Genomic DNA, 13,476 nt, shown 5'->3' on the forward strand with positions numbered 1-13,476 from the left:
GACATTGATTCAATGTTGTTTCAATCATTCTGTGCTATCTGGGTAATTTCCTAAATTAGTTCACTTCTTTTTAAAATGATGGAAAGTGAACAAATGACCGACTCACTTCCTGAAATTACAGATTTTATTAGTTTGAATCATTTTATAGAAATATGACCTTTATCTCCTTCTGCAAATTTCCTGTTTTTGTTAACATTTGGTCAACATTTGTCTCAGCGATTTCACATACAAATTAATTTTCAATTAAATTTTTTAAAGTTTTCAAATATATTGTCATAGTTTCCCACATTTTATTGTTTCACAACCACAAACTTTAGTATATTTATTAGGGGTTTTATGTGAAAGTCCAAGTATTGCATAAGCATTCTGTAGATTATTAAGTAAAGCTCATATTGTTCGGTCTTGCCTCCTCTAGTTGCATGTTTCATATGCAAGAAATTCACTAATGTCTACATTAGGAATCAAAATAAATCCTGAAATCCAGAATAAAAACATGAAGTTAATGTTCATGCTTCAGTTCAATCAAGTAAACAGTTAGTTTGTGAGAAACTTTGATCAGAAGCTGAATGAAACTAAAAGGTTTTCAGTTCTAACAGTTTCTGAACTTCTCAGGTTTTCATTGAGTTTCTATTGAAATAATATAAACTGAACGCTGCCTCAGTTTTTTAGTTCTGGTTCTGAAAAAAACAAGAGCAGCTCTTTGAAGACCTGCTGAGACTACATGGTTCATATTTAAGTCCATAAATTTCTGCCAGTACAGAGATTTACTCTACAAAAGCAGAAAAGCTACTTACTAGTTCATTTTGTCTTATTTCAAGTGTGCTAAGACATGTTGAACTAGAAACTAAATTAAACTAAACAAAAACTATTTGGTGAGATGTTGTGTGTTTTAGGGTTTATCCTCTCCAGGGAATTCTTTGATCTGGACCTAAGGCAGACTTGGTTGGTTTCACATTGTAATTTCTTGCAAGTGAACTATGCCTTGCAAGCAAAACCATGCAGGTGTTGATTGTTGCCGGTTCGTTTGGGGTGGTGTGAATGCATTATCAAACTCTGATGTGGACCAAAAAGTGAACTCTGGTCCGCCTACAAACCTCGGTCTCTGTTCAGTGGAAATGAACTCTGGTGCAGTTTGAATGTATATGTGAACACCAAGCGGATCAAAGATGGCTCCAAAACCAGGACGTAGACTACAATGCATGGCATCCAAACAAACTTGTTAGTCTAGCACTAGCAGGAGAAATGTGCTTGTGGTTTTTTACCAAAGACAAAAAATAGAAATCCTACATCCGCTAAAATGTGACAGGAGCCTTTTTTTTTTGGTGTTTTCCAGCATTAGGACCTGTAAAGACCTCATTACAACGCAAAGTACTGAACATAAAGACATGCCTCAGGCATTTCTGTGTCCCGTTTCTTGAAAGGTTGGAACATGATTAAACTCTGAAAATGTTGAAGACTTTTTCAATGCACTCCTGTTGTGCAGTTCTGTTAAACACAAACATCCTCTGAAATACTGAGTAAGAATCAGGGCTTTATCTCATTCTGATGGTGTGTCTGGTTATGCTTTCTTCCTCAGGTGGTTCTGGAGTCAATCTGAGCGGGAAGATGTTTACTTTGTCCAGTTACGGAAGATTGGTCTTCTATTCACCTTATGAATATCCCCCGTGGGTGGCTTCTACGCCATACCAAACCAGAAGTTATGCCTACTCCACCTCCACACCCAGTTACACCCAAACCAGCACAGGCACTACTGAAATGTCTTCCCCTAGCACAAATATCCGCACCCCTAAACCTACCACCCGCTCCCCCACTACATACCCATGGTCCACCACTCGGTACCCACTGTCCACCACTACATACCCATGGTCCACCACTCGGTACCCACTGTCCACCACTCGGTACCCATGGCCCACCACTACATACCCATGGTCCACAGCTCCTTCCACTAGAGGTGAGTTCCTCCACAAATAATCACTGAGGCTTTACTGATATTCTCTGTTCCTGTTCATTAAGGTGAAAAACTTCAACAAAGAACAAAGTTAGCAGGGCTATTGATTTTTCTTTCTTTTTCCTTTTTTCTTGCTTAGCTTAGTTTGCTTTTTGTAAGTATGTATTATGACATTTGGTTAATGCATCTTAGTTAATGCACTTAATTCTGCACTAGCAGAAGCCAGACGCAGTAAAACTGGATGTAACCAATGGTCGAAAACCATAATTATGAAATTATGAAAGAAGTCAATGAAGCGGATCATGACACTGTCCCACCTGGTCAACTTTAAAATCGATCCACAGTCGCCGGCGTCCATTGTTATTTCCGTAAACAGAACGCTGCTTTGTGACGTCAACCTTCTTCTTCGGCGCATGCTGGTTGCTACGAGGTTGTAAGTCCTAATGTGTAAAAAAGCGGATTTCAGCAAACTATGTGAAATCTGAATGGAGCATCAAGACCTGCTGTTAGCATAAGATGTGCAGACTAGCAGCTCAAGAGGGACAGAATAATAAAAACATAACCATTTTAAGTAATTTAAAACCATTTAAATTTAAGTTTGTTATTTTTTGTTTCAGATACTCTTTATAATGTTGCATCACTGAAATTTAACCTATATATATATATATATATATATATATATATATATATATATATATATATATATATATATATGTTTGTTTTTCATTCATTTATTCATTACTTCTTTATTTACAACCCAGTTACATCTATTTTTGAGCCCCTGTGTCCTCGTGCGCCCCCTGCAGGTGTGTCAGTGTGTTTGCGGTACATCACAGACTCTCAGAGTGGCTCCATCTTCACCCTCAGCCCATCCAGCCAGTATCTGAGGCTGGGGATTGGTGGTAGACCGCAATCATACACGCTGACCTTCAACAGTTACAACAGAGTTTACCTGCCAGTTTACTTAAAACTCTGGCCTTATCTGACGCCCAGCATGTGGACCAGCATCTGCCTCACTGTGGACAACGCGAAGGCTGTAGTTCAGATGTTCAGAGACTCAAACATGAGCAGCAGGAAGCTGCTGAACAACCAGGTGAGAGCAGAATGAACAACATCTCTGATTTATTGTCTGCAGTGATTTAAAGATATGACTGCTATCACCGATATGACTGTTTTCACATCCCTTCAGTTTTTCCACATTTTGCATCATTGCAAACACTAAAATAGATAAATAGATTTAAGTATTTGTTTTTTTTTCCTTAAAATTCTTCATAGATTAAACCACATACTGTAAAAACTTAGAAAGTAGTTTTGTTGTGTTTCTAGTGTAAATATCTTATTATACTTCATAGGGCAAAACTAACTTACATGTAATGTTTCGGCAACATATATCAGCTTGTTTTAAGTCGGTAATTCTTAAATAAGGGCAGAAACACAATAAAAATAAAAACAATACTAATAAAAACAGGAAACAATAAATATTGAGCAGTGATAGTCATAAAGACACATCACTCGAGATCTCTAAAATATATTCACTGATTAAAGTACACAGCTTCAAATTATAGAGATTACTTTCATTTATAACAGGACATTTTTCCCATAAGTAAAAACCCTGTTCTTTTTATGAATATTCAAGAATTAGACTTAAAACAAGCTACTGTATCTTGCTGAAAAGTTGCTTGTGAGTTAGTTTTGTCTAATTTAAGTGTAAAAAGGTATTTGCACTAGAAACTAAGCAAAAATACTCAGTAAGAGTTTGTGTTTTTGCATTGCAGTACCAAACTGGAGGCCCGCTGGCCAAATCCGGCCTATCATAGCTGTTTATGTGGCCTTCTCGTCTAAACTCTAGAAAGCCACATAAATGGAACTTTAAGATGGCAATTGGGTGCTAAAAATATTATTTTATCAGTCAAATTAAATCAGTTGTATTTATATAGGACTAAATTACATCAATGTCGAATAAAACGTTAAAAATTAAAACATTTAAATTTGTACTAAACAGAGAAAACTAATATTTTAACAGTTTACATATTGCATTAACTGTCCCTTTAAAGACGTCCATGATCTTATGTGGCCCGAAATGAAGAGATTTACATTTTTTATAAATGTCTTATATAAATATATATATTTTATTTTTATTTACTCAGTTCAATTATGAAACAAATCTGTAAAAAATAAAATGGAAAACAGTGAACGGGAGTGAATCCTTTGATTGTTTTTAATTATTGAAATAAACTTTACATTTGTAATCCATTAGGTTGCATCTGTACACACACATGCATTTTAATGTAAAGCTCAATGAGTTTCTTAATTTTCTCTCTGAAATTATTCTCTCTCTGTGTGTGTGTGTGTGCGCGTGTGTGCGTACGTGTGTGTCTTCAGTATGTGTGGTCTGGTGAGCGTGTGATGGATTTTTCAAACTTTGAAGGTCAGATCACTGATGTCCAGGTGTGGGATTATCCTCTCCGTTATCAAGAAGTCCTCTACTACATGAGCAACGGTGGCTACGGGTATGCTGTGTGTGTATGTCTGTGTGTGTGTGTGTGTGTGTGTTTGTTTGTTTGTAATACCTTGTGGGAACCATTTTCCTGACACATACATTGTGGGGACCCACTCCTTGTGGGGACCGAAGGCTGATCCCCACAAGGGGAAATGCTGGTCAAGGGTTAGATTTAGGACAAAGGTGTGAATTGAGTTTTGGTTAGGGTTTGGATAAGGTTTAGGCTGTAGAAATGAATGGAAGTCAATGGAAAGTCCCCACAAAGTTAGCCACGCAAACGTGTGTGTGTGTGTGTACTTGTTTATATAGCCTGATTGGACCTTGTTCTAGTTCCATTCAGACCATCAGACCACTTTTGATTGAGTAAGATACCAGTTGTTTAATTTATTGCTTGGCAAATAAAAACAGTGATTCACAATAAAATTAGTTTAGTTTATTTAATGGAGGAAAAATACATCTGGCCCCTGAATACTTCCAGCTTGCTAATTTGACCCATGTGACAAGAAGTTTGGATACCTCTGGGTTAGAGGTACAATGTGAATTAAGTTTTGGTTAAAGTTCAGGTTAGGAATATACTTATAATGGTTAATAAAATAGATGGATAAATGCAGGTACTGAAATGAATGGAAACCAATACAAAGACCTAAATATATGTAACATATAAGCTTTTGAGTGAACCAGGGTGTGTAATGAGCTGAAGAAAAATAAACTTAAATTGAACAAACAATTGAAATTTCAAGGTTATATTTTTTTAATTCTGATTTCTTATGCCACAATTTTAAAATGCTAATTTCTTTTTTTTTGTCTAAATTTTAAAATATATATCAAGTTTATTTGTATAGCACATTTCAGCAGCATTGCAGTTCAAAGTGCTTTCCCTAAAAACATACAGTCCACATTTGAAAACCAGTAACAGACTGACAAAATTTATATTTTGACGATGGCCATCATCAAAATCACCAAAACATGTAGAATGTGTTGATAAATTATTATGGCTCAAAAGCAACTCAGCGTTTCAGCTGTTTGCTGGAAGTTTGTTCCAGATTTGTGGTGGGTAGAAGCTGAATGCTGCTTCTATATCTCAATATCTTTCACCATTTTTAAACCCCAAAGATTTTCTGTACATTGTAAGACAAGTTTCCATTACGAACAAAAAGAGGTTATTGAATTTTTTTTATACAACCAATACTTACAGAATACATATTTATATTTCATATTATTTTAAACACATGCTAATAAATTTAAAGCCTTTAGATGCACAAATCAAGTTTGTTCTTTTAACTTTAGGTTCTACCAGGGTTCTGTACTCAGCTGGTCCTACATCAGCTACACTCAGACGGGCAGGACGCTGCTGGAGGACGGCTATGAGCTGCAGATGAGAAAATCAAACCGCAAGTTGGGACAAAGAAATCACCTGAAGGGAGGATACAAGTCCAGGAAGGTTTTCCTCTTTGAGGAGCGCAAAAGAAAGCAATGGAACAAAGAGATGTAATGTTCACTGAAATCATGTTATACCTTTTGGACCGAATTTCTATCTGAACATTTAATTACCATGAAGATTAATCAATTAACATTTGCACTGATCAAAAATATTCTCAAAATCACATTATGGGTTTAATAGTTTATTTTCCTTCACTTGTAATTCATTTTAACTTTAAACTACAATAAAGTGATTTCTAATGAAATATTGCATGTTGGTGAATTTTGTTTCATACAGAATAACATTATGCACTTCTGGTTAAAGTAAAACCAGAAGTTTATAGCAATCTGTGTGAACAGAAAAAAACTGGTAATGTTACATGACATTTTCTCATGATCACCAGCGCAGCTTCATTTTGTCATGGCCATGAAATGATTATCCTGCAGAAATTAGTTGTTAAAATTCAGTTTGAACATTCACAGTGACGGTTCTTGCATGAATAGATCCCATTCTGGAAAAAGAAAAATCATTGTGCGTTTCATCAGTGACATTGCAATGTAAACATTTTTGATCTAAAATAACTGATGTTTACAGAATTTTTTTCCGTTTTCAAAATTTATACAAATATTTTTAGACCAGAGACTTTAACACATTAATCTTAATTTATTTCATAGATTTAATTTCAGTTTTTGGACTTGAACTTCTACTCTTGCTCAGACTATTGGAGATAGATTTTGCTCTGAAATTATATATTTTTTGCACTTTGTTCGTTTATAAAATAATTCACACATGTTAAAGAATTTTGTGGACAACTCTTTCTAAATTCTGTCGTAGGTTTTAACAAAATCCAACCACAAAACCACAAAAAGGAATAACCACAAAACACCTTAATTTCACAAGTTTGATGTAAAACAGACTTAAATAAGTATTGGATTGATATCAAAATATGCAGAATCCCATAACTCTACCGACTATGTTGTTAGCAGGAATGAAGTATAAAATAAATATTCTGAAAATATTCATAAGAAATTCTCAACACTTCAATCCACATTAAGAAAGCTGTGTTTTTTTGGGGGATGTTGAGGTCAGAAGAATAACCAATTATTCTTAAATTGAATGATTGCGGTCTACCAATCGCCCACAAGGGGGCGCAAATTCCTTTTTTGTTTCTCTTCAGAAAGCCAAATAAAGAAAGTGGGGAAAGTAAATAAAGGAGTCGTTAATTATTCTGTTTAGTAAGACATGTTTTAATAACAAAATATGGATTGTACATCCTTATACAGTCTGTTGGCTTTTCATTTTACATTTTTATGTACAAAACTCAATCTGCAGAGTTCGAGCCTTTAAATAAATTCAAGATTGTAAGTTTTTCACAAATATAAAAACTTTTGGAGTTCCCCAACAGTCGGCCAATATGGGATTATCCGACGGTTAAGGCTCAAAAAAACCAAAACATCTTAAATATGAAATAAATTTAAAATAATGTCAAAAGGCCAACAAATCACTCTGAAATGCAGATGTAGTTAAAACATAGAAGTGTTTTAACAAAGAAAAAAAAACATTACAAAACACCATCAGCACAAGACAACTTAATATCAACTTATTTTTATTTGTTATTGCTGTTCATTGTTAGTTGTTCATGGATATTTATTATAACATGTCATACAGCCTGAAAATTTTGAATTTTGCAGTGGTTTTAAGCATCATTCCCATCCATGTAGCTATAAGTAGACTGCCAGTAAACCTACAAGTGGTGCTTGGCGCTCAGGTTCTTTAATTGTTCAATAAGGACACTTCATTTTTCAGTTTAACTGACGTAGTCAACAAAAAGCCTTAAAAATTAAACATATTAAGACAGTTTAGCATTTAAAAACATACACAGGTTGTGGTTAAAGAGCTGAAACATGCAGCAGTGATCATCTTCCCTTTATGCATCTGGTTTAACCCTCATATTTACTATTGTGGCACTTTTAGAAAAATGTGTCACAAAGTGTTTTTAAAGGGATTTTGTTCATATTTACAAACTGAGAGGTTACTTTTCAAATTAGTTTGGTCTTTGGTTATATTCCCATTTTAAGGCAATATTTATCTCCACAAACATTCATATTTCATGATTGCAATCAAATTTTTTCAACGTCTTGATTCTTGATTATTCTCATGAAAGTTAACTGGTAAAGTCAGGGGCCTTTTTATTTTGTTAGTTTGAAATTCAAAGTATTTTGTTTTCTTTCTGGTAGTTCCTGAAAAATTCCTTTATGCAGTAAATCAAAAATAAAACAAAATTATCTAAAATTCCTGGTTTTAAATTAAAAATAAAAACAATTCAAATTTTTAAATTAATTTGATATAAAACAGCTGACAAAACATTTTAACTCTGCTTAAAACATACTGACATAAAATAAAAGTTTATTTTTCCATTATTTGTTTTTTGGCATAAAATGTCTTCCATATTTTAATATTTTCTCTTCAACCGCTTAAACTTTTACTGTCATTTCACTGTTGAATCCAGTTTACCAGGATTCTCTGCAGTTTCATTTTAACTGGGCTCCATAGAACGGACCCGACTGACACCAAGAGGAGCTCCAAGCTGAACAGAATCAATTTAACAGAATCATAAAAAAAACACACACAAAGCAGAATTTTGTCAGTTTGTGTTTCTCACCAAGCAATCTCCTCGTCTGGTTTTAGATTCCTGATTTAATCTGGAAGCTAGATTAACGAAGGGAAGATGCTTCTGATGAGTATCTTCCCTTCAGAACGACATCCAGAAGGTGTCAGTTTTACATAAAATTACTCATGAAACCAGAACTCTTCTGTGTTATGCAGGCGGGTCACGGATTTCAGGGATTTAAAGAACATCTGAAGCGTTTACTTCCAAGACAGGATGACAGAAGCAACAATGAGGTGAATAATTTGGAATCGTTTTGGATTTTCTGTGATTCACACAGTCAAAATTATACATACAGTCTCAAATATATAGAGAACCTTGTTATACTTGGATAAATGTTTTTGAAGCGATTCACCAGCTTCATTTAAAAATCGGTTTCCTACCACCAAGACAGTTCATTTCTCTACAGATCTTAGCTTAGCTTAATGTTAGCATGTCTGGTTCTGTTTGGGATCTAGATGGGTCAACTGAGTAAAAGTTTCAAACATCTAGGTTTGCAACCTGTGGCTCCGGAGCCACATTTTGACCAACAATAATAACCATAAAAACCAACAATAGGATAATAACTTTATCCAAAAACACTGAAGGATTCAGCAATGTTTCAAAGGGGCAGCATTATGTGTTTTCCAGGCTCATAGTTCCATTTTATAGCACAATCAAGTAACTATGTGACCTTCAGATGACAAAAAATGCTCTATACATCAAATATGATTTAAAACAAAATTTACTTTGTAATTTAACATCTTCAAATTGGGTCTCTTTCTCTTTAAAAACTCCTGCTCTTTCTGAAGCTCCACTTTCAGGAAGTCATCCAAACATGGCTCCTCTATTAACCCTTTAACGTTTTTACCAGTGTTACACTGAGAAGCAGCTTCTATAATGAGCTCAGCCGATGACCCACCGTGTGTTTGCTAATTGCTGCTGGCTAGTCTGAAGGAGCTTAGTGGGGGAGGAGCTGTGCCTCGAAAGCGGGGCTAGGTCCACACAGGTGTTTTGGACAGCTGAATGGTTGCCATAGAGATTAAAGGATTTCTCAAGCAAGCATGAAAGAATCAAGGCAACGCTCCAGGTATGTTTTTGAACATTATATGATGCACAACTCCAAATAGATGATTTTACATGATACTGTTCCTTTAAAATGTAAAGGTAATTAAAAAATGCTAGCTTTAGCAGTTTTTTTCAAAAGTGTTTTCATGTAAGAAACGCATAATTACTTCACAAAGAGTAGAATAATTAGTAAGGAACATTTTCTTTTCTTATCAAGTACTTCATTAAAGTAGTTTTTTAAAACTATTTTCTATAAAAATTTCATGTCCCATTCAAAAGAAATAAAAACCTAAAAACAAAATCCTACAGATTTCACCAAAATGAGCCTTTCATCACAAAGAATCATTCATTATTCCAGTCACGCAGCAAAACAGACCCTCAGCATGATGCTACCACTACTGTGCTTGACAGTCAGGTGCAAAAGTTTCACCTCAACTCCTTAATTCGTTTTGTCAATGTGAGAATTAGTCGCCTCTTTCACCAAATGCAACAAACGTCAGAGTTCACTCTATAACCAGCTACTGGAGATTTACACAAATGTTACTGGGAAACAATGAACAATATTTAAGCTTGTATGCAAAGATTTGACTTGGTGTGGATTAGAGAAAGTTCACAATTCGAGTTTGTGCATCCTGTTTGTCATGAAGGCCATAAGTCAATGGATAAACTTCATTTATGCAGCACATCTGAAGCGGAAATCAGAAGTTTAGCATAAAATAGTTGAAATAATGTCAGATGATTGAATCAGAGCAGCTAGTGTTCATTTATGGTGACGTTCTGCCTCGTTTCCAGAGGGTGATACGGGCCGGTGCAGTTTAGGACGCCATTTTGTCTGTTTCAGTGTGAAAGCCCATATTACCGATCCAAACCACTCAGTGGAAACGAAGCCTTCATCATCTGGTGTTTAAGTTTCTAATTACATGTTATTAAAGTAATATTAATAGGTGGGTTTATGCATTAGTCTGTATATTTATGTCTGCATTAATTTCACTGCTGGTCAGTCAAAAATATTCCACACACTCATCAGCAGAAGAAAAAGGAAATCAGGAGCAAAAATCTAAATTTTAAATTAAATGCATGATGATAAACTGCATCTTAATTTTCACATTGGTTAGAGTTTTCACATTCTGATGTTAAAATCTTGTCCTCATAATGTAATGACCACATCTAAATATGGTCTAAATATTCTGTTTATAACTTCATGCCTCTTTTTTCTCAATACACTGCAAAAACACTAAATCTTACCAAGTCCTTCTGTTCTAGTTTCTGGTGCAAATATCTTGGTTTACTTGAAATAAGACAAAACACTTAACTTTTTAATTTTTCAGCAAGAAATACATAGAAGTTTGTTTTACTATTTCCACTCGCAGATTATTACACTTAAAACATTTCCTCCCTGTAATCAGTGAAATAATCTGCCTGTGAAAATAGTCATTTTTAAATCAAATGCTGAAAAGTTACTTATAAGTTAGTTTTCTTTTTTAAGTGTAATAAAATACATTCAAAATTTGACAAAAAGATTTGGTGTTTTTGCAGTGTGGTCACCGGGTTCACTGCAAAACACAAAATATCTTGGTACACTTGTAATAAAACAAAACTAATTTACAAGTAACAAGATATAGGAGCTTGTATTAAGTAAGTAGATCAATAAAATTGATGTTTATTTATCTTATGGTAAAATGTCTTGTTATAAGAAAATAATCGAGTGTAACTCGTATCGATTTTCAAGAGTTAACTGCTGAAAATAGGCTCCCATATCTTGCTGAAAAGTTGCTTGTAAGTTAGTTTTGTCTTGTTCAGGTGAACATATTTACACTAGAAATTAGAGAAGAAAACTGCATTTTGAGGTGTAAAACGCACCACTGTTGCTTCTTCAACACTCAGCTCAGTTAAAAATGGACACAAATTCAGCGTTCAGACAAAAACAAATAAAATTTGCACCATGCATGTTGCAGGATGTTCTTGCAGAGACAGTTAGCAGAGATATGTGAGACTGGTAGTGGTGTTGTGGCTCCTGAGCGACGCTTCACAGCAGCAGGATTAGAGCAGGTTGCTGGTTCTGAATGCTGTTTGTGTTTCCATAAAGAACATTTCTGTGGAATATAAATATAATGCACGGCTTGGCTCTGCTCGGTTCAGTTTGTTTGCATAAGTCTGAGTGTGTGTGAGAGCATGCGAGTGTGTTGGGCACTTTCTTTAAAGAAAAAAAAAAAGGATGAAAACTCTGAAGCCCCGTTCAAAAATGGGAACCGAAGATGTTCAGAAGTAAAAATGTTGAGTCAGTTTTCCTGTCCGCTACTCACCGCAGGTTCAGGATTAGTAGTGGACTGTGTGAGAACGTGATCAGCTCTCCTTTATTTCCCAAACAAAACACTCCATCTGGCAGCTCCAGGCCAGTCCAGACCACATGATTCCCAACGCTGAGTTAGCGCGTTGTGTTTGAGCCGAGCAGGCCTCCAGTCGGGCCTCGGTCCCGGCAGCAGCTGGACCCGTTTCCGAGCCGAGGAGTGGCGTCATCAGGATGTGGGCGGCTTGTGGAGGATGCCCTGCAGGTCCTCTGGTAAGGCCAGGATGACGGCCTCGATGTGGGCTCTGAGTTTGGACAGAGTCCCCGGCCGGACCGGGAGCTGCTCCCGCTCCGCCTGGCTCTGCAGCACAAAACGTCAAAACTTTTGATTTTTAGAGCTTTAAAAAGGGCTAAGAAATAAAATGAAATCTTTTTCATACCATTTACAAATGTAATCAGTTCTTGTTTTTTGCTTCCTTTTCAAAAATGAAAAAATTTCAAATGATAGAAAACATTTCTTTTCTCCGGTGAGCATTAGAGCGATGCTATGAGAATTTTTGCTTAATTAAGAGAATTTAGTCATAATATTAAAAGAATAAAGAAAATTTTACCTACGCCTGTCACAATAAGCAAGAAGTAAATTAGCCACATAATAAATTAAAATGAGCTCAATAATTTGTGTTTGCTTGATTATTGTTTTTCTGTTTCTACTAAAAACTAGATGATAAAAGTCTTCAGTCTGGTGCCTTGACCTTAAATCCTTTTTTTGAAGGACAATTTTGTTTATAGAGACTTTATAATTAATTGTATTTGTTGTTTCTGTTTTTTGGATATTTAAAACATTATATCGCTCCAGAGTTAAATCGTCATTCGATCTGTGAGAACAGATAAACGGTATTATCCTGCCGTTATCCTTCATTACTTTAAACTGGTGTTAAAACAACAATATTGTCATTTATTGCAATAACTTCTGGGACAATTTGTTATTGTGACAGGCCTGCTCATGCAGCAGCAGCAGCTTAATGCAATTTTAAGCAATAAAAAATTCCTGCTACTGATGATAATTTGATGCTGATGAATTGAAAGATTAAGTATTTCTACTAAGTATTAACTGTAAAACTTTTACCAAAGAGTAACGTCACGAGATGCTCAACATTCCTAATATAGATTTAAAATTTTTCTCATAAAAATTATCACTAATATCACTTTATTCTTATATTATTTTAACTTTGTCATACAACTTTATTCTGGTAAAAACATGTAAGAGCTCTACAAGCGAATGCTAAAAAAATCTCCCACTACAGCAACAGATGCCATCTGAAGCTCTCCACACCGAAGCAATGCAACGATGACTTGTTGCTGTAATTTCCAGAGCGCACCTGAACACAATCAGTTTTACTGGAGTTTGTGCTCACCAGTTTGTCTTTGAGCTTCAGAACCAGATCAACCACCTCCACCTCCGTGTGCTTCTGGATTCGCTGCTGAAGGTCCTGCAGACAGAAACAAAAGTTTCTTATTCCTAAACCTAAAAACAGTCACACTCACAGCAGGTTGAAAGGAATATTTTAATTTCACCAATAAACTTCTTTCAGTGTGAATGTTTTAT

The 13,476-nt window shown here is 35.3% G+C and overlaps 2 protein-coding genes across 3 annotated transcripts in view; one reads left to right on the forward strand and one right to left on the reverse strand.

Annotated features, from left to right (window-relative positions):
* Positions 1-1,542: 1,542 nt before the first annotated feature.
* On the forward strand, positions 1,543-6,133 carry LOC106941672 (uncharacterized). 2 transcript variants are annotated; one of them, XM_015024763.1, is made up of 5 exons: positions 1,543-1,836; positions 1,921-1,951; positions 2,755-3,041; positions 4,331-4,458; positions 5,736-6,133. In XM_015024763.1, exons 1-5 carry the CDS (start codon positions 1,546-1,548, stop codon positions 5,938-5,940), a joined length of 942 nt encoding a protein of 313 aa, XP_014880249.1. In that variant the 5' UTR covers positions 1,543-1,545; the 3' UTR covers positions 5,941-6,133. The 2 variants fall into 2 exon arrangements, with proteins under 2 accessions (XP_014880249.1, XP_014880248.1); XM_015024762.1 differs by having other exon boundaries at positions 1,543-1,951.
* Positions 6,134-11,871: 5,738 nt separating this feature from the next.
* The window catches only part of dennd6a (DENN/MADD domain containing 6A), a 22,506-nt gene continuing 20,901 nt past the window's right edge, over positions 11,872-13,476 (reverse strand). Inside the window, exons 18-19 of the mRNA XM_015024765.1 lie at positions 13,286-13,360; positions 11,872-12,231 (exon numbers count right to left, since the gene is read on the reverse strand). Of these exons, the coding sequence (XP_014880251.1) occupies positions 12,100-12,231; positions 13,286-13,360 (207 nt within the window). The 3' untranslated portion in view covers positions 11,872-12,099. The remainder of the gene's footprint in view (positions 12,232-13,285; positions 13,361-13,476) is intronic.

The sequence above is a fragment of the Poecilia latipinna genome, unplaced genomic scaffold, assembly GCF_001443285.1.
Source record: "Poecilia latipinna isolate Pla-1442-1.1 unplaced genomic scaffold, P_latipinna-1.0 Scaffold3801, whole genome shotgun sequence".
Lineage (NCBI taxonomy): Eukaryota > Metazoa > Chordata > Actinopteri > Cyprinodontiformes > Poeciliidae > Poecilia > Poecilia latipinna.